Below are 22,529 nucleotides of genomic sequence, written 5' to 3'. Positions count from 1 at the left end.
TTTCATTTTAGATTTAAGGCTTTATGTAATTCGTGATACACAAGGATCGTTCACAAAGTACGTAGACTGATGCTATAGCTTCAGTACTATCCAAAAAAGACGTCTGTTAAATTTGTTTTATGCTACAAAATACTGTTTCTGCTACACATTTACAAGATCCGTAAATGCTACCTTGCATATTGATTTTTGTTTTGTAGTCATTTGTTGAAGCACAACCAACGTCAGTGAATTCTTCGTAACATCAACTTTATTTACGATATTTTTCGTAAACATTTTTTTCAATCTTTAAAAGTATACTGAACAAGTACTGTCCTTATGTCACAGGGACAATATGCATGTGTCCGAGTCTATGTTTTTGTGTATCCTGTATCTGTATGCCATGTGTTATCTCTTTGTCATGTGTTCCTTCCATCAGTCCATTTCGTCTCATTTTTTCATCTATTCACTTTTCATTTCATTTCACCATCCAATAACTAAGGTGACGGGCCTCATTCATACTTTATTGATTACCATTTGGCACGATATTCACGCTTTTCTATGCGCCTGCGCACTGATATTATAGAAGTTATGGCGAGAGCCGTGTTTTTGTCATCTCTCTGACAATTTATTAGTGCCTGGGTATATTTGCAGGTAAATATTGTTGTCAAGATTTCAGTTAACCATTATATTTGTATGCGTATATTTTCGTGTGGTTTGTTTACGTATTATTTCGATTGCACTGATATTATAGAAGTTATGGCGAGAGCCGTGTTTTTGTCATCTCTCTGACAATTTATTAGTGCCTGGGTATATTTGCAGGCTCCAGACCCTATTCTCCCTCTCCCTAAATGCAGAACTCACGAGTATCCGTGACATTTGGTGGCCAGTGTAACATTTTGGGAACGCAGAGCGAGACAGTCTAGGGACGAATACGAGCCGTGTTCCGGGATTAACCTCCCGCTTCAAAAACAGCCAATGAAAATTGGGGAACCCCGTGCTGACGTCACAGACCGTATCAATATGGATTTCCGTATTCCAATACACATGTGTTTTAAAAGTTTGTCGTAATTTTCATTATATTGAAAGCTTTCTGAAACTTTAAAACGCTTTAGACGTTTACATATTAGTTCACTTAATTGAATGAGTGGCATGCCAACACCTGTCATTACGTATATCATCTTCGTTCGCCGTGGGATTACTGGACCGGACAGTTTGTTTACTTTTTGTGCGGTGGAATGTGCATAAACATTCAGTGAATTTAGTGATAAAAGTGACATTTAAGTGATTTAAGTATCTAATCTTCATGACATTGTTTAGGTAAATAGTGACACTATTCAGTAAATTTATGTGACTTTATTTGAGATTTATTTATACATTATTTAATTTTTGACAATTGTCATCTATTTATATTTTGTTGTGACAGGTTTGAGATTGAGAATCTGAGGTCCAGCTGCACAGTGCACTTCACAGTTACATCAGATTACAGATTAACACCAGAGCCGCTTTCAGCTATCTCTTTCGCATGAGTTACCATTAATCTGCCAGGTGATTGGTGAGCTAACATTTCATTTTTCATCTCTATTACATCATTGTCCTGCATGTAGTATATAGATCCTGTGACATTTGAAAAAAAAAAAAAAAAAAAAAAAAAAAAACTTTAGTGGGAACCAGAGACCTGATTGAGAGCTGGCATTTAGTTAGTCACTTTCTTAGAAGTAGTACAAGTATTTAATCGGGGTAGTACCATAGTTGGACTTGTAAATTTTACAACTTGAACCCTAAAATTGTGTACCAGAATTATACATTGTGGTTGTTAGCCAAATTATCATTAGTATTTAAAAATACTGCTGATAATTAATTATACTGAACAGGTTGAAAATACATTGGGCTGAAAAGTGATTATACATTTATACTGTAAAAAAAAAAAATGAAATAATTTTTACAGTTGATTTATTTTTAGAGCTTGGATAAATTCATAGGTTCAAACAGAATACATCTACGGTGTTGTACAGTGTAGATTGTATTCTGTTCATGCAAACACGGCATTTTTTACGAACTATTTTGAAGCAGAAGATTTTTATGCGGAAATCGGTTGCGGTCAGGTAATTGGGTAGAATTAGGTGAGTTGCGGTTTTGTCTGTAAATAACTTTACCATACACAGAGCATTTAGTGTTGGCTGTTGAGAAGTTGTGGTTATAATTCGATAACAGCAGAATATTTCAGTTATAAGTATGTTGGGCATTAGTTGCCACTAGTTATTCAGACAACTTTTCAGTTTACTTGAGAGTCCGCTGAACCAATCTCTGATATTAGGTATCTAGTATAGATGAACCATACCACATTAAGGTTGAACAGGCGTGTGATCACTGCTCATCCCGTCAGTTATGTATGGCGTACATAGAGTGCCATCATTAAGTACAAGACTGATATTATTTTGTATGTTTTTGTGATTGGATTTTGCACATAAAAGCTGCATTAACTATTTGAATATTTTAGTGTGCGTTTCTTCAATTTTTTCAAGAAAGTAGAGTTTGACTTTTCCTACGGTGTACAGTAGTGGACATAACCTGTGTCCATAAAATTTAGAAATCTCTCTGTGGACAGACTGTTTAGCCAGATAAGTCGAACTTAAGTTTAGATTTGATATTGTGTTTTGTGACAGTACTATTGTATGGTGTACTGAAAGGACCACTTTTAAATTGCATTTATAGTATGTACTCACTAGATAAGTGCGAACATACTTGTAAATAAAATTGTTTGGTAACATTTATTCGCAAGTTTTGTTTTGTTTGCAAGATGTCGGTGTATGTAAACATGGAGGAGGGCACTAGTACATGTAATTCAGGATCACAAACTGCGGATAAAAGTGATGATGTAGACTTAGATTATTGCATAAGACGTGTACTTAATTCTGGTTATACAATTGATACAGCCCGTAATACCTCAGATAGAACTCCAGTGCATTCGGGCTTCGGGTTTGGTACACCAACCCCAGATAGAGAGTTTCGTAGTTTGTATGACTGCTCTCCACCTACATTGTACCCTTACAATGCACGCCCTTCTTTAGAAACTGGTCTTTCACAAACTCAAGGTAGACATTACTCCTTTAGACCCGGGTGTGATACTACCCCTAATTATTCACTTCCTCGGGATAGAACGTCTTATCGTGTATCTTTTGGTCCAGAACGCCCCAGTACAGCTTCAGACACAAATCCCCCTGTGAAACAGATTGGTGATTTCTCACAGAAGAACAAAAGCTCAGATACACCAGTAGGTATGAGGCCTCCTGGCAACTTACCTCCTATGTATTCACCATCTTTTACAAGTTCCTATGCTATACCTCCACAAAGACTTCCTAAACTCCCACAGTTCTCTGGGGAATGTAAGAAAGAGGATGTAGAGTTTGTAGTATGGAAATATGAGGTGAATTGTCTCCTTAAATGTGGCATTTACTCAGAGTATTGCATTCTGGAGTCAATTAGAAATAGCTTAAAAGGCAAGGCCAGATCAGTTTTGCTTCATTTGGGTGAATGGGCAACTGTTCCAGAAATCATGAGGGAGATGGATGCAACATATGGAAATGTGGCAACTCCTGAGAGGCTTAAAGAGCAGTTTTATTCAGCAACTCAACGAGAGGGCGAGTCAATAGTTGACTATAGTCTGAGGTTAGAGCATCTCCTCTGTAATTCACAAATTGATCTCGATAGAACCATGCGAGAGGACATGTTGAGAAACCGGCTTTGGTCAGGTCTGAGGGACCAAGAGTTGAAGAATGCAACTCGATATAAGTACGAGTCTGTGCAAGACTATACAAGGTTAAGAAGGGAGCTAAGGCAGGTAGAGGAAGATATTAAGACAGGACAAGTGGATAGGTCTGTTAGTAGCAAGAGCAGAATTACTTTTGGCGAGAAGGATAGTGATGTTGGAAAAGCTAAAGAGCCAGATGCCAGGCAGTGTAGTACAGCTTTTGAGTCAAAGCTATTGAAACAGCTGCAGGATTTAACTACAGAAATGAAAGGTCTTAATACAAGAGTCAGCAATATTGAGAAAGATCTTGAAGAGGCTAAGAAGAATAGGAACAGGCCAGAGAATTCTTCAAGAAGATGGGGTAACAGACGCCCAGTAGATAGGAATCAAGAGAAGGGAACCAGCTCGAATGATAAGCCGGATTCTACTTCATCGGCCTCCCAAGAGCAGCCTTTAAACCAACAGAATCCTCCTCCAAAGGGCCAGTAGGAGGATTGTGTAAGGAAAATGGCCCACCAGTTGTTCCTTTAGTTGGACACTCCAATGAAACTAATGTGCTTGTTAATGGTACACCCGCCGTTGCTCTCCTTGACTCTGGGTCTATGGTAACTACTCTGTCTCAGTCGTTCTTTGAGTCTTTAGACCCTGTCCCTGAGTTACTCAGTCTTTCTGACTTTTGTGTTAAAGGTGCAAATGATTCAGCTGTACCCTATGTCGGGTACTCCATCCTTGATATAACTGTCCAGCACTTGTCTCCACAGTCTGTTTCTGTTCCAGTATTGATTGTACCGGACACATCCTATACACAGACTATTACCCTTATTGTTGGGACCAATGTGATAACTTATTTCAGAAAATGTGCTGAAGGACTCCAGCAAGTGCCATCTCCATGGAGTGAAGTCTTTTCTTCCGTAACAGATAGTAATTCTGTCCCAGTTAGGGCATTCTTGAACAGGCCTATGGTTCTCCAGCCATTTCAGACTTGCACAGTTCCGGGTATTGCTCGTGGTCTACAGACTATGACTCATGGTGTGACAGAGGATGATCAGAATACCCACTCTTTCAATGTATGTCCACGTCTGGTTAAAGTCCACCCTGATCGAACCTTTTCGAAAGTTCCAGTCCGTATTTGTAACATGTCTGTAAAACCTGTCCGTATCTTGCCCAAGTCCTTACTTTGTTCTTTGCAAGAAGTAGATGTGGTTCGCACCATTGACCCTCCCGAGAGTACTAACACCGATCAGTCTTCTAAGAGCAAATCCTTAGAGGATTTGGGTATTAAGATCCGTCATAACCCTATTCTTGGAGATCGCAGAGAGGAGGCTGTGAAGTTTCTAAACAAGTGGAAGGGTTTATTTTCCACAGGTATCACTGACCTTGGTTGCACTAATCTCGTCGAACACGAAATAAACTTGACAGATCCAAAACCGTTCAAGGAACCGTACCGCCGCATCCCCCCTGGTATGTACGAAGAGGTCAGGGAACACTTGAAGGATATGCTGGCTGCAGGGGCAATCAGAGAATCCAAAAGTCCATTCTCGAGTAACATCGTCCTTGTCAGGAAGAAAGACAACTCCCTCAGATTCTGCATTGACTTCAGGAAGTTGAATAGTCGTACAGTTTCTGATGCCTACGCCCTTCCAAGGATAGACGAGACCATTGACTCTCTGGCGGGGGCAAAATTATTTAGTAAGCTTGACTTACGATCAGGCTACTGGCAAGTGGCCATGAAAGAGTCCGATAAGGAAAAAACTGCCTTTTCAGTTGGCCCACTCGGTTTTTACGAGTGCGAACGGATGGCCTTCGGGTTGACGAACGCCCCCGCTACGTTCCAGCGTTTAATGGAGAGGTGCATGGGGGAGCTACACCTCAAAGAGTGTTTAATATATTTGGATGATGTTATTGTCTTTTCTCGCACTCTAGACGAACACTTTGACCGCCTTAATGCCGTTTTCAGACGCCTACAGGAGGCAGGTTTGAAGCTCAAGGGTAGTAAATGCGAGTTCTTCCTCTCCAGTGTGACCTATCTTGGACATGTCGTCAGCGCTGATGGCGTAGAAACGGACCCTGACAAGATTAAGGCCTTAAAAGAGTGGCCCATTCCCACCTGCATAAAGGATCTGAGAAGTTTTCTAGGTTTTGCGGGATACTATCGTAGGTTTGTTGCTGGATAAGCGAGCATCGCAAAACCTTTGAATGACTTGCTAGTAGGACACCCTACTAATGCTAATAGCAAGAGCAACAAAAGTGCCACACCCTGGAAATGGGGCCAAGTCGAACAGCAAGCCTTTGATCAGCTTATTGAGAAGTTGACCTCACCTCCGGTCCTCGCTTATGCCGACTTTTCAAAGCCCTTCATACTTAATGTTGATGCAAGTAGATCAGGATTGGGTGCGGTGCTCTACCAAGAACAGAATGGTCATGAGAGGGTCATTGCGTATGCCAGTAGAGGCCTCCGTGAGAACGAACGTATCTACCCGGCTCACAAACTGGAGTTTTTGGCGTTGAAATGGGCTGTTGTTGACAAGTTCAGTGATTACCTTTATGGTAACTCTTTCAAGGTCCGCACTGACAACAACCCATTGACATATGTACTGTCTTCGGCAAAGTTAGACGCAGCTTCACATAGATGGCTTGCTGCACTAGCTACATACAACTTCAGCCTTCAGTATAGGTCAGGGAGGTCAAATGTTGATGCAGACTTTCTGTCTCGGATTCCAAATCAGCAGGATACCGTCATTTTCAGTGAAGCTGTTAAAGCTGTTTTTCAAGGGTGTCTTCATGCCGACAGCTCTCCAGCCGTAGAATGTATTTCCTTAAGTCAGAAGGTACTAGATCTTAGCACTCAGTGTGGACCTTCAGATTATCTGAGTGATGTAGAGTGGAAGCAGGAGCAGTCAAAGGACCCGACTGTGTCCCGGGTAGTACAGATACTTTTAACAGGTCATAAGCCAACCAGGAGGTTATGTGCCCTTGAGCCTGAGCCCGTTCGTAGGTATCTAAGGGAGTGGCAGAACCTTTTCTTGAAGGAAGGAATCCTGTACAGGCACGGTAATGTTTGTGGTCATGCGGTAGACCAGCTTGCTCTGCCTGAAGCATTCTTTGATATCGTTTTCAAGGGGCTTCATAATAATGCAGGTCATCAGGGTATTGAACGAACTGGCTCACTTGTCAAATTCCGCTTCTTCTGGCCTGGTGTAGACAGCTTTGTAGAGACCAGGGTAAGGAAGTGTCCACGTTGCATACGCCGGAAGACACCAGTATCAGCTGCAGCTGGCCTCATCCCCATACATTCATCATATCCTCTGGAATTGGTCTGTATGGATTTCCTTACTTTGGAAATGTCTGCTGGTGGATACGAAAATGTGTTAGTTATCACTGACCATTTTACACATTACGCACAAGCTGTGCCAACAAAGAACCAGACTGCCCGCACTACCGCCAAAGTCCTTTTCGAGAACTTCATTTGTCACTATGGATTTCCCAGCCGTCTCCATAGTGACCAAGGCCGGAATTTTGACGGGTCAGTCATTAAGGAGCTGTGTCGTCTAGCAAACATTTCTAAGTCAAGGACAACCCCTTACCATCCCCAAGGTAACGGAATGCCTGAAAGATTCAACCAGACTCTTCTGAACATGCTCGGTACCTTGGAAGACAGGCAGAAGACCAATTGGAAAGCTCACATTCCAGCGCTTGTTCATGCTTACAACTCTACACGTCATGAGACTACGGGGTTGACACCCCATTATCTCATGTTTGGGCGTCATCCCAGATTAGCTGTTGATGCGTTTCTTGGTATTGAACCAGATAGCACTATTCGTTCTAAGAAACATGCCGAATATGTTGACGGGCTCAGGAAGCGTCTACACTTTGCATATAAGGTTGCAAGTAAGGAAGCAAAGCGCCAAGCTAAGCGTCACAAGAAACGCTATGACCTCCGTGTCCGAGATGTACGTATTGTTCCAGGTGATCGCGTGCTGGTGAGGAATGTTGGTCAGAAAGGTAAGTGCAAGCTAGCTGACAGGTGGAGTAAGGACATTCATGTTGTCGTTGAACAGCCTAACCCCGATTTACCTATTTTTCAGGTCAAGCCAGAGCATGGTGACGATATCTGCAAGTTGTTACACAGGAACATGCTACTTCCTTTCATGGGTCTTCCGCTCAAGGAACCAAGAACCCTTGGCCCATCTGCGACTTCATCTGTCCCTGTGGTCGAAGGTAATGTCCAGAATGACTCTTATACTTCTACCTGCAACGATGACAACCGTCCTTCTATGTCTGTCACATCGGGCCCTTTAGACGCTTCTCCAGCTGTTTCGACAAGAGACCTCCCTAGGACAGACCGGTATGTCATTCCAGCAAGGCGCCCAGGTAATAGCAGTCTTAGACCCGAAGCCCCACCATTCATCCCAAGACGGACTAACAGGGTGAGAAGAGAGCCTCATTGGATGACATCTGATTGGCAGCTCGATAAGAAGTAGCACAGTTGTACAGTTATTTTTATTTCAGTGTCACAGTTGTACAGATCTTATCTTTTATATAAATGTCATATTACTGCAAGTATTTGTGTTGCAACCTAGCAGTAATATCTAAATAAACTTCTCTATTCCATCTATTTCCACTTGTGTATTTCTTGTGTACCAGTACCATGTATATACTTAACTGGTTTTCAAAGATGGAATGTATTGATATAAAGTCCGGGTTCATTACATGTGTCAGTATGGGCTGTGTATGCATCCCTTTTGTAAGGTTTCCTATCTCAGGAAAGCTCACAAATTAAGTATCTGCTTGAAACAGTTGTCTCTGTCAGCAAGAGCAGGTAGATGTATTTGTATTTGTGTTATGCTAACGCATCACACAATTTTCCATTTTATGGTGCAAAATAATGTACTTCAGGTACATGTTCTACTTTAATCCTGAACGCGTTCACCTTTACTAACAGTGTATTAAGCACTGTCCTGTTTATAAATGCTTTGCAGCATTTTCAGACAGTATTGTACTTTCATAGAGTACACAATTATAGGGCAAAAGTATTTTCACAAGTACCGTGCCTTTAAGTTGTATTGCTACATAATGAGTGTAGTGTAGTTTTGCAGTAGCTTTGTAAATATGTAGGAGCCAGCTATTGTCTCTTAGGGTAATTTGCTTTATTTGCTTAACGGCAGTTAAATTGGATTTAAGAATTTGGTTGAAAATGTCGGGACGCCATTTTACTCCTGGCGGGGAAGTATGTCACAGGGACAATATGCATGTGTCCGAGTCTATGTTTTTGTGTATCCTGTATCTGTATGTCATGTGTTATCTCTTTGTCATGTGTTCCTTCCATCAGTCCATTTCGTCTCATTTTTTCATCTATTCACTTTTCATTTCATTTCACCATCCAATAACTAAGGTGACGGGCCTCATTCATACTTTATTGATTACCATTTGGCACGATATTCACGCTTTTCTATGCGCCTGCGCACTGATATTATAGAAGTTATGGCGAGAGCCGTGTTTTTGTCATCTCTCTGACAATTTATTAGTGCCTGGGTATATTTGCAGGTAAATATTGTTGTCAAGATTTCAGTTAACCATTATATTTGTATGCGTATATTTTCGTGTGGTTTGTTTACGTATTATTTCGATTGCACTGATATTATAGAAGTTATGGCGAGAGCCGTGTTTTTGTCATCTCTCTGACAATTTATTAGTGCCTGGGTATATTTGCAGGCTCCAGACCCTATTCTCCCTCTCCCTAAATGCAGAACTCACGAGTATCCGTGACACTTAAAAATCAGTATATCATTAGTGTCACAAACTGACATACGGGCCTCAAAGTATCTGTTGTATAAGGGCAGGTATTGCATCATATTTTTGTAAATTTTTGAGTTATTGAGGTAAGTGTCAGATTTTAAGCATAAAATACCTCTCATGTTTTTCTGTATTTTATAACTTAGATTTCCATGTAAATTTCATTAAATTCTGTTCAGTAATAAAGAAGTTGATATTTTTTAAACTTCAGTAATTTATGTTTTTATCCCCAAAGCTACTGTAACGGTCCATTTTTCCTTTCCGCCGTTATAGTCAGAGCTAACGGCTATGTCGTGATTTTCGTGCAAAATCCAATATTTTGCCGGACAGATATGCTTAGCGCACACCACATTACAGAAATGATTCAATTAACTTATTATTATATGGCCCAAGTTAACTCATGCAATGCATGCTTTTGGCGAGATAAACTTGTTAACATGTTTACTTTATTTGTAAATGAGAACTACCTCCAGCATATTTTATAGATCTCTGTTCATCGTTTTGCCATTAAACAAGAGGATTTAGTCCGGTTAATCATATTTCTTTTTTCCAGCGTGTCTAAAATGACAACTTTTAACACGGCTGTCCAGATATTTTGTCGAAGTGTGAAAATGCGGGAAAATAAGTATCTAAGCAATGAAACTGATAATTTGAAAATTCCTTTTGAAAAGTTTTATTCTAATATAGAATGTAAAATAAAGTAGCGACTAAGCCGCTTGAAAGTCAATATAACTTAAGCCTTGATTTGGGGTTTAATCATGTACAGAAATGCAATGATTACAATAATTACAGTCGAATAATGTTTTGTGAACACGGGACCTGAACACATGTCATATCTTTTTCGCCGAAAAATGATATAAGTCAAATAAGGAATAAGTAACTAGTTATGTCTTCCCCAGGAGACATATTGTTTTTGCCCTGTCCGTCCGTCCGTCCGTCCTTCCGTCCGTCCGTCCGTCCGTACGTCACACTTTATTTCCGAGCAATAACTGGAGAACCATTTCACCTAGAACCTTCAAACTTCATAGGGTTGTAGGGCTGCTGGAGTAGACGAGCCCTACTGTTTTTGGGGTCACTCCGTCAAAGGTCAAGGTCACAGGGGCCTGAACATTGAAAACCATTTCCGATCAATAACTAGAGAACCACTTGACCCAGAATGTTGAAACTTGATAGGATGATTGGTCATCAAGAATAAATGACCCCTATTGATTTTGGGGTCACTCCGTCAAAGGTCAAGGTCACAGGGGCCTGAACATTGAAAACCATTTCCGATCAATAACTAGAGAACTACCTGACCCAGAATGTTGAAACTTGATAGGATGATTGGTCATAAAGAGTAGATGACCCTTATTGATTATGGGATCACTCCGTCAAAGGTCAAGGTCACAGGGGCCTGAACATTGAAAACCATTTCTGATCAATAACTAGAGAACCACTTGACCCAGAATGTTGAAACTTCATAGGATGATTGTACATGCAAAGTAGATGACCCCTATCGATTTTGGGGTCACTCCATTAAAGGTCAAAGTCACAGGAGCCTGAACATTGAAAACCATTTCCGGTCAGTAACTTGAGAACCACTTGACACAGGATGTTGAAACTTCATATCATGAAACCCGATATCATGGATAATTTGAGAACCACTTGACACTGGATGTAAACTTCATATCATGATTGGACTTGCAGAGCAGATGACCCCTATTGAATATGGGGTGACTTGATCAAAGGTCAAGCATGCAGAGGCCTGAACCTTAAAAAAAAAAAGAGAAAAAAGACAACATTTCTATATGGATGATGTACATGATCTGAATTATATTTTAATTATGGAACTAACCATCGTGTCAGTGCAGGTTTCCATCAAGGTATTACTACTTGTATTCTTACATGAAGTTAGACTGTCAGAGTCACTAACTTAAATAAATCACGCTCTGTCACGCCCTGTCTTATGTGACTGGGTTTTAGTTTGCCTTTTGTAATTTTCTATATAAACTGGCTGATTTAAATGAAACCCTGTTTATGAGACAAGTGTCCCCCGATTTTGCAGCCCTGTCAAATTATCCTATTTTAAAGACTTTTGACTTGGTCCCCCATTTTAAACGTCTTTGAAAAGATCCCTTCCTCTAAGGCAAATAACTGTGTTTAACTGCCAACATTGCGATGATGGATCATTCAGGCAAGGTTTTTAGCGACGATCCAGAATTCAGATTTCGGAAACGACCTAGTTATGTAATGGAAAAAGAAGCAATGGGTGAAAGACGCAGTAGCTAGAGGGGCCAGCGTTACGGGACGACGTATTCAAACAAAGGCATTGGAATTTGTATTTATTTTAATCATTGCATTCATGGTTTGTAAAAGGTAAGAATGTATATATTAACCTAAACTGTTACTAATGAAAAGTTATCAAATATTTTATCATTTCACATTGCATCATTTCAGATTAAAGATGTCTACGATAAAATACTTTGGTAAACATAGTATTAATTTAGGTTTAGAAAATTTGCATTATTATATTTTGAGCCTTCTTTTATATCACTTTTACCAGACAGTTTTGTCGCGTCGCGTCGCGTCACGTCGCGTCATCTCAGTTATTACTAAATGGATTTGATTCAAACTTAAAATAGTTGTTCCACCTCATCACCCACATCATGTGGTCGACATAAGGTGCTTAACTCTGACATCAGTTTTTTTATGAATTATGTCCCATTTTACTTTAAGTTTAAGGTTGATTTTGATGTATTTTCACTATATCTCAGTTATTACAAAATGGATTTGATTCAAACTTAAAATAGATGTTCCACCTCATCACCCACATCATGTGACACAAGGTGCTTAACTCTCACACCAATTTTTCATGAATTATGCCACTTTTTACTTAGAATTTAAGGTTAATTTTGATGTATTTCCACTATATCTCAGTTACTATTGAATGGATTTGATTCAAACTTAAAAAAGATGTCCCACCTCATCACCCACATCATGTGACACAAGGTGCATAACTCTGACACCAATTTGTCTTGAATTATGTCCTCTTTTACTTAGAATTTAAGGTTAATTTTGATACATTTTCACTATATCTCATTCTGATTGGCTTAGAGCCAAAGGGAAATAACCTTTTTTCTAACTTTTGTACTGCGTTTCTTCCCATTAAATTCCAGGAATTAGTCTATTTTTAGAAATCTTATTTTTAGATTTTCAATATTTTAGGTATTTTTCTAACTTTTTTATTATAAGGTCTATGTAAAAAGTAAATACATTTTTCTGTGGTAACATGGGTTGGTAAGACACTTTTTTGTATTCACTTTTAGTGTATCTCTAATATTAGACAATTTGTACAATTTGTAAATAAAATTTTAGGTGTTGTAAAGCAAAGTGAAGCCTACAGCGATGCCTAAAACAAAAAGAAAATCAATTCAACAACAGCAAGCTGCTGACAGATTACGGAAACAAAGACAGGTAATAGCTCCATACATGTAGATCCAAAATTTGTTTTGCCATCTTTTTGATAAATAGTATCCACTGCAGGTTGTCACATGAATACTGCTCTCCTAAATATTCCCACATTTCTGACAAACTTCTTACAGTCATTTCCTATCCATGAAGAAATGCCTTTGTACTTCAGTTCAACGTAGGAATTTTTTAAACATTAAGTATTCCTTAGGGTTTATTTCATCTTTCGTGTCTTTTTAGCTCTCTAGAGCACAAAGTGCTCACGTCAGCTACTGTTACCAGTCATTGTTTGTTATTGTACATTGTTGTTTGTCGTCAATTGCCTTCTTTACACTCTAGAGTGCACATTTGTTACCCTTTCATCATGAAACTTGCACATAATGACAATTCTCTGTACTTCCGTACAGTTTTCATTCCTTATATATAATGTGTTGAAAATATCTTACTTTTAATTTGCCTACAATAAAACCTTTCCATACATTTCAGTGCCTTTCATGTGAAGAAGATATTGGTATTGAAGCTACATTTCAATGTCCAAATACTGGTAGAGATGTTACATTACAATGTCCAAATGCAAGTACCATTTCTCAATCTCCTGAACGGAAAAGAAAATGTCAATCATGTACTGGTCCACCTACTTCCACAGTTCTTCAACTACAGGTAAAATTAGATTCTAATTAATTTACACTACCTTCTTCTCTAAGAAAACTGTATCACATTTAATCAATTTCTCTTTTTCTCAACACATGTTCAGAAAAGAATGTTATGTGCACTGTTCAGTCAATGAATTCAATGCCTTTAGTTCTTATTGTAGATCAATATGTAGGTAAGAAATTGCATACTCTCCTAAGATACAAATCTAAGTAGCAATGCAAACTCTGACCCATGGCTGTCACCTGATGATACATTTTCTTGGATCAGCCTCTAAATCAAGACCTTATACTTTTTCAGGATGCTATGTCTCTTCCCTATAGTTGTGAAAGTTTACTACACTTGATTGCTGATGACAACTCTGAAATTCCAGATGATATTATCGTTGCTTCATTGAACCTCATGAAAGCCCACTGCACTCTGAATTCAAACATTTGTGTAGGACTTTACATTCCAGCTCAGTTACATCTTGCATCAGTTGGGTCAATTGTTTTGCCGTCTGCCCCTCTGAACCAAGACATTTTGAATATTCATCCACTGAACAGACATTGGGTATCTTCATTTTACAAAACCTGTACAAAAGAACTGTATGTCTACGACTCTTTACAGTCTGATAACCATCTTAAGGAAGTAACACTCCAGTTGAAATGCATGTACCCAGAAAATATCGTTAGTGCCCTGAAATATGCAACCGTCTCCCAACAAAGTACTGATCCAATCTGTGGAGTCATGGCTATAGCATATGCATTCACTTGTTTCTTAGGACAAGACCCAGAAACAGTACAATACGATATAACAAGGGCTAGACGTCACTTGAAACATTGCCTGTCTACTGCACAAGTAATTTCGTTCCCTGTCAAAGACATTATAACAATTTCAATTGGCTGCAAACCTATTTGTCTGATCAACAAAAGAAACTGGCATGTAAACTTTCAGCTACTACATTAAACGTGCATCAAGACAAAATAGAGATGTATACCTGCGTGAAAAAATGACACAACAATTGACAAAACAAAAGAATCGAGCTGATCCTCATAAACATGAAAACTTGAAACAGACAGATAGTAAATCGAAACGGAAGAATCGGGCTGATCCTGATAAACATGAAAACTTGAAACAGACAGATAGTAAATCGAAACGGAGGAATCGAGCTGATCCTCATAAACATGAAAACTTGAAACAGATAGATGGTAATTCGAAACGGAAGAATCGAGCTGATCCTGATAAACATAAAAACTTGAAACAGACAGATAGTACATCAAAGCGGAAGAATCGAGCTGATCCTGATAAACATGAAAACCTGAAACAGACAGATAGTACGTCAAAGCGGAAAAATCGAGCTGATCCTGATAAACATGAAAATCTGAAACAGACAGATAGTAAGTCAAAACGGAAAACTCGAGCTGATCCTGATAAACATGAAAATCTGAAACAGACAGAAAGTAAGTCAAAACGGAAAAATCGAGCTGCTCCTGATAACATGAAAATCTGAAATAGACAGATAGTACGTCAAAACGGAAAAATCGAGCTGATCCTGATAAACATGAAAATCTGAAACAGACAGATAGTAAGTCAAAACGGAAAAATCAAGCTGATCCTGATAAACATCAGAAACAGAAACAGATAGATAATAACTCGAAACGGAAGAATAGGGTTGATCCTGATAAACACGACAATCAGAAACAGACAGATAGAAAGTCAAAAAGAAAGAATAGAGCTGATCCTGATAAACATCAGAAACAGAAACAAACTGACAATAAGTCAAAACAGAAAAATAGATCTGTCACATCTTTTCAAGAAGCTATTGAACAGTTTAGAAACAAGTGTTCTCAAATGCCAGTTTTTACATGCTGTGTTTGCAACCGGCTTCTGTTTCGCCAACAAGTAAAGTGCTGTAATATACTGAAATTTCCAAACAAAGAACTTATACTATGTTGCATATATGCCAATAACATGCACAAACCTCAAACAACATGTAAAGAAGATTGTAAACAGTGTCCAAAGTGGATATGTTTCATCTGTAACCACCACCTTATGAAAAATAATATTCCGAATCAATCCTCTCTCAACCATTTAAACTTGGATAAACAGCCAAACTGCTTACAAACTTTAAACAATTTAGAGAAACATTTAGTATCATCAGTAATTCCTTTTATGAAGATCGTTTCATTGCCTAAAGGTAGTCAGAAGGGAATACATGGTCCAGTTGTTTGTGTGCCATCAAATATTTCAAGTACTGTTCAAACGCTACCACGCCAGTTTACAGACAGTACAATTATTACAGTGAAATTGAAAAGGAAGTTAGAATATAAGGGCCACCACCTTTACCAGCAAGTTTCTGTGAACAAAATACACGAAGCTCTACTGTACCTAAAGCAGAAGAGTCCACATTTCTCTGGTATGTTTGTTGTGTAAATAGAATGTTTCAAATTCACAACTGCAACTTCCGTTGCAACTTAAGAAATTTTCCTAATTGTTTTATACAAAATGCTCAATATTCTATCAAAGTAGCTACAGTATTTAAATATTTAGAAACTTCTTGCAAACTATTTCTTTAATTCACTATAGAGCTATCACTGCACTATTGTAGAAAGTGGCATTTTTGTTTGAATTTGTTTTTTTGTACATTATGCTGACTAATTACATCTTCAAAATTTCTTGTTTCAGATCAATTCAGTATTATGACCTTCCTCTGCCATATATTTTCAGGCATTGATATAGAAATGACTAATGTTACATCCACAACAGAACCTATACTTGCACCCCCTGATGTTCCTGTTACAGTGACACATCCAGAAACAATCAGTACTCCAACAACACAACAAAACTCTCAACATGGTTAGTAATTTTTCATTTCTAATAAATATAGCTGTACTTTACTTTAATCAGAAGATTCATATTTTGCTAGTATGTTGAATTATTAAATACAATATTTCTTATTCTCAGCGTCTACTTCTGTGGCTACTTGAATGATTTACGTACGTTTATACAAAATTATTATGTCTTCTCGACGCAGCTACAGCATTCAACACCGCATTACACACATAAAACGCAGTGTTTCCATGGCTTTACAGCATTCCTTCTTCCTGAGCATTTCTAACTGTTACCTCCCTCTGCCATATATTTTCAGGCATTTCCGATCAATAACTTGAGAACCTCTTGGTACTTCATCCTCTACAATATATTTCCAGGCAGGCATTGATACAGAGTCGAGTAACAATACTTCCGCAACAGAACCTCTACTTTCACCTCCTCATGTTCCTGTTACTGTGACACAACCATTAACAGAAAATTCAGCTGACCAACAAAACCGTCCACATGGTTAGTATTTTTTTCTTTCTTTCCCTTTCATTTATGCAAAAGCTATTTCCGTAACACTTCTACAGTGGAACTCATATAAACTGGACAAGTTTATCATTGGCTTTTTTTCTCCAAAAGTGATTTCTACGCAGTAAACATTTACTTCAAATAGTGTCACTCTTTCACTAGAACTCATCCTTATATCAAAACAGTTACATTTTACAAATATAATGTGGTTGGATCAGAGTGCAATTTATTTTGAAGGAAGACTAGTTTGCAGAGATTCCACTGTAGATTTTGTTTTTTTAGGAAACTATACCTACAGTTGAAATATGCCCTTTGTCTAAATTTTAAAGCACTATGACTTCTTTCATTGCAGTTGAAAATGAATAGCTTCCTAGTTAAAAAACATTTACAACCATTTCATACTTCTGAATTTTTCAAATTTTCCCTTTTGTTACAGAGCCTGCCATCAATTCTGTTTCCCTTAACTTCTTTTATCTTGCAGATTCAGATGACATCAGTGATGACATCCATGAAACTTCAGCCCCTATGGTATCCTGTCTAGAGCCAGAAGATTTAACTCAAACTTTAGGACCTGAAGAAACACCAGATTCAGTTTTCTGTGTTGCATCTGGCCAAGGATTCCTGCCAATGACTGTTTTTAACATGGAATCTCAGGCATTTCCATATTTGTTCCCCACAGGCAAAAACACCTTCAGTCAAAGTAGAAACATAAAGCTTGGACTCAATCGATACTTCAACAATCGATTGTTCAGTGCTGATTCACGATTCGCTAGTGACCCACAGTATATCTTTTACAGCCAATATGTGTCTGAATTGAACACAATTAATAGCTCTGTCTCAATAGCTATGCGGAAAAGTTCTTCCACTACATTTGATCAACAGCACCTTACAGCCACCCAGCTGAGAGATCCTGAAACAAGGAAGCAGATACTCTCTTCTGATAAATGTTATCAATTCCTGTCTACATCTCGAGGCTCACCTCCATACTGGGAGAAAACTTTGAAAGACTTATTTGCTATGGTGAAACAATTTAACAATCCAACATGTTTCTGCAGTTTCTCAGCTGCTGATAGACGCTGGCCTGAGATTGTAACAGCTATTTGCACACAGCAAGGTAAACCTGTTCCGGAAGATTTAGACTGGCCTACATACACAAACATAATTAACAGTAACCCAGTGACTGCATGCCGCATGTTCCAAAATCGTGTCCTGTCTTTCATTACAGACCTCATTCTCTCCCTAGTACAGCCTATTGGAGAAGTGTCAGATTTCTTCTACAGAACTGAATTCCAAAGTAGAGGATGGCCACATATTCACTGCTTATTTTGGTGTTCTGATGCCCCTTCGTTCGATCCAAACACTAGCAATAATGAAGACTTCATTAATTATATTGATAAGTACATCACTTGCAACATTCCTGACCAACAGTCAGATCCAGAATTGTTTGAAATAGTTACAAGTGTCCAGATGCACTCAAAAAGGCACTCGAAATCATGCAGAAAAGGAAGCAAGCAGTGCAGATTCAACTTCCCTCGGCCAGTTTCTTTAAACACTTTTATTGCTGTACCAACAGATGCTCCTGATAACATTCCACTAGGAACATACAAAAAAGCTGCAACCAACACCTTGTCAGCTGTTTGGGATATGATCAACTCTTCCCAGGAAGAAGATACTCAAGTAACAGTGTCTGCCATATTTGAAGCTGTCAATATTACTCCAGATCAATATCGAGCTGCTCACTGCGCCTTGGCAACAAAAAATACTGTTGTTTTCAAGAGGAACATTACTGAATGCTGGGTTAACCCATATAACAGTCACTTACTAAGAGCATGGAATGGGAACATGGATATCCAACCAGTTCTAGATGTGTATAGTTGCATCATGTACATTGTCAGTTATATTTCAAAAGCTGAAAGAGAACTCGGAGACCTGCTTAGAAATGCCCAAAAAGAAGCAAACGAAGGACATCTTGAACCTGTTAAGCAACTCAGAAAATTGGGTAATGTTTACCTAAACTCCCGAGAGGTCAGCATCATGGAGGCAGTTTATCGTGTTACTGGAATGCATCTCAAGCAATCTTCACGCCAAGTCTTCATTCCTGTAGACAGACATTCAATCAAACTAAGCAAACCACTGAAATACTTAAGAGAACAAGATGAAAATATATGGATGACCAGCTTGACTGACCGATACCTTGCCAGGCCCACATCATCTGACTTTGAACAGATATGCCTTGCCAAATTTGCTCGTGACTATTGCATAAAGGACAGAACTAATCAGAACACTGATCATCTCCCTGAACAGTCCACAAACACTGCTGAATCTAATGTCTACACATTACAAAATAATTTGGGCACCATCATGAAAAGGAAAAAACCTGCAGTCATTAGATACATGAAAGTGAACAAGGACAAAAAATCTGAAGATTATTACCACAACATCTTGAGACTTTACTTCCCTCACCGTTCCAAAGAACTGAAGCCTATCAACTTTGAAACTTTTGAAGAAATGTTTCAACAACTGTCACCTATTCTGCTACCAATGATAGCACAATTTGAAAAACTTTCACAAGATCTTGATGAAGCTTGGAGGTCGCTACAAGAACGCGGTTTCCCTGAGGATGCCTGGGCAGATGTAGCGCCAAATCAAGAACCATCCAGACGTGAAGACGACGAAGAATTGCAAAATGCACTGAGGCTTTTTAAAGATAATGCTCAAGAAAAACCGGAAGAAGACATACCAGACTTTTCTCCAAACCACACAGCTGCTACTTCCACTTACCACATTGATTCCCAACATGCTCCTTCAAATTCTCATATAGAACAAAGGAACAGACTTAGAAATATCAATCATCAACAGGCTCAGATCTTTCACTTCGTAAGGACATGGGCACGCATAAAAGAACATGGTGACAATGTAAAACCTTTCTACATTTTCTTAACTGGAGGAGCAGGTACCGGGAAATCATTCACCATTAAATCTATTTATCATGAAGTCAATAGAACCTTCACCAGACCAAGTGGAAATCCAGACTTGCCTGTCGTATTACTAGTTTCCTATACAGGCACAGCCGCGTTCAACATTAATGGTCAGACAATTCATTCTGCCTTCTCCATTAATAGAGGAATGTCAAAAGTATTACCAGAAGATTCTGCGAACACATTACGATCAAACCTTCAAGACCTCCAACTCTTGATCATCGATGAGGTATCTATGTTTCCCGCAGACCTTCTGAATTTAATACATTGTAGACTTCAGCAGATAAAACAGCCGTTTTCGTCATCTGCTTACTTTGGTAATCTTTCCATATAAGCGGTTGGGGATTTCTATCAGATTCCACCAGTTGCTAAGAAATCACTTCTCTCCAGCAACACTTCACTTACTGACCTTTGGAGTTTGTTTCATATCTGGGAGCTCACTGAAGTTGTACGCCAAAAAGGTGACCAAGAATTTATAGCATTGCTAAATAGATTACGAGTGCGGAAGAAGGACGAACCCCTTTCCATAGAAGATGACCAATTTCTCAAGGATCATATCATTATTAAAGATGATCCTAATTATCCGGAAAATACACTTCATATTGCACCCCTTCATAGGCACCTGAGGGAGCACAATGACTTCATGCTACAAAAAAGTCTGAAACACAAACACTCTACAACATAGAGGCAGTAGATATGTGTCATGATAGTAAAACACAAAAGACTTTCAAACGAAATCAGCCACTTGATGTAAAAAACACAAACTTGCGTGCAAACATCATTATTTGTTGTGGAGCTAGAGTGATGCTTACCATGAATATCGATGTAGCTGATGGACTTACCAATGGTGCAATGGGAACAGTCACATCTGTCATTACACAAACCTGTCCCCTAGGACTACCTGATGCAGTTTGTGTCTTGTTCCAAGAAGAAAGAGTTGGACTTAAGTCAAGAACATCTGTAAAACCTCCTCAAAATGTTGACAGATCTTCAACAGTTATAGTGCCTCAAACAGAACTTATTCAAAGCCGACCCTTCCAGGTTACTAGACACCAATATCCTTTAATGCTTGCTTGGGCTGTTACAACCCATAAAAATTCAAGGCGCTACTACTGATTCAGCAGTTGTCTCTCTTGATGGTGCCTTCAAACCAGAAATGGCTTATGTTGCACTTAGCCGTGTAACCTCCTCTTCTGGTCTCCACCTGTTCAAAGACCATTTTAACACCGATGCTATCTACTCTGATCACACCATAAAGGACAAACTGTCAAGTATGCCTAAAGCCAAAACATTGCCTTACTGGAATACTCTAATGCCAAAGAAAGACATTGATCACAATAGCTGTATTTACATTGCCAGTCATAACTGTGAAGGTTTAATCCCTCATCTTCCAGATATCAGCTCCACTCTCTTACTGAAAACATGGACATTATAGCTCTACAGGAAACATGGTTGAAACCGCAACTTACATTTACAAATCCATTCCCACTCCACAGACAGTTTTTGGTCTGCAGGCAATATCAAACACCTGAAGGAGGTATATGTGCTAAAGGAGGAGTTGCTTTATACATCCATCAAGATTTCACTTGTAGGTCAATAGATACAAGCACAGCTTCCATTGAATGTGTGGCAGTTGAACTTACAGATATATCAGTTAATGTATATTGTGTTTACAGACCACCTAGCACTCCACGTAAGCATTTTGCAAACCAGCTTGCCAATCTCCTACAGAACACTCAAAATCACAGAGCTGTACTTGTTGGTGATTTCAATATTGACATATCTAAAACAAATACCACTAACACTGAATTGAACATGTGCTTGCAAAACTATTCGGAGATCATCCAACAGCCTTCAACTGCAACTAGAACTCTTTTAGATCACATTTATATTAACAACATGAACTGCAAAGAATGTGGTGTAATTCCGACACATTACAGCTACCATGACATGACATACGCAGTTTTCACCATTCCAGATTTGGAACAGGTACCATCTACGTCATCTCTGATGACTCCGCGATGTTGATGTTTAATACTGTGCTACTCATTTTGTAAGCATTTTTTCTCTTCACCCTATGTTTTCTGAATCAAGAGTAAAACTTTGTCAACTTCTGAAATAAATAGATATATTCCACTCCTGTGTTCACTCTTTATCTGTAACCAAGTATTAACAAAGGGAAAAGGCTCAAACTGCTAATAAAAGAGCATTTTATAACCTTTTCACGCCACAATGTGCCTCTTCAACTCCACACCTTCCTTAACACTTTACAGCATCTTGGCCACTACTTGCGTCCAGCCTCCAGTTAATATGCAGTGGGGGAGACATGCGCTTTTCTCAAAAGCATCTTCTAGTTTCATTTTGTTCATGTATCAAGTCTCATCTCGTCCACCATTTCTTCAACATGATTTAATAACTCACTACAAGACCTACAAAACGTGTTCAGAACACATGTCATATCTGTTTTCGCCCAGAAATGCTATAAGTCGAATAAGGAATAAGTAACTAGTTTCATTTTGTTACGTATTCCTTATTCCTTATTCAAACGCGAAGAAGTAACAGACAAATTAACACGAGATAAAGTCTCACCTTGTTTACCATTTTTT

General features: G+C 38.8%; 2 protein-coding genes across 2 annotated transcripts; both read left to right on the top strand.

The window, feature by feature from the left end:
• The first annotated feature begins 201 nt into the window (after positions 1 to 201).
• LOC128559552 (uncharacterized) lies at positions 202 to 4,251 on the top strand. The gene is made up of 2 exons (XM_053551565.1): positions 202 to 1,296; positions 1,403 to 4,251. Exon 2 carries the CDS (start codon positions 2,777 to 2,779, stop codon positions 4,214 to 4,216), a length of 1,440 nt encoding a protein of 479 aa, XP_053407540.1. The 5' UTR covers positions 202 to 1,296; positions 1,403 to 2,776; the 3' UTR covers positions 4,217 to 4,251.
• A 10,358-nt stretch (positions 4,252 to 14,609) lies between these two features.
• On the top strand, positions 14,610 to 21,039 carry LOC128559306 (uncharacterized). The gene is made up of 5 exons (XM_053550605.1): positions 14,610 to 15,060; positions 15,120 to 16,016; positions 16,328 to 16,456; positions 17,382 to 20,240; positions 20,609 to 21,039. Exons 1-5 carry the CDS (start codon positions 14,610 to 14,612, stop codon positions 21,037 to 21,039), a joined length of 4,767 nt encoding a protein of 1,588 aa, XP_053406580.1.
• The last annotated feature ends 1,490 nt before the right edge of the window (positions 21,040 to 22,529 follow it).

This window comes from Mercenaria mercenaria, chromosome 9 (assembly GCF_021730395.1).
Source record: "Mercenaria mercenaria strain notata chromosome 9, MADL_Memer_1, whole genome shotgun sequence".
NCBI lineage: Eukaryota > Metazoa > Mollusca > Bivalvia > Venerida > Veneridae > Mercenaria > Mercenaria mercenaria.
The sequence above is the reverse complement of the archived record's forward strand: the minus strand, read 5'-3'. Positions and strand labels throughout refer to the sequence as shown.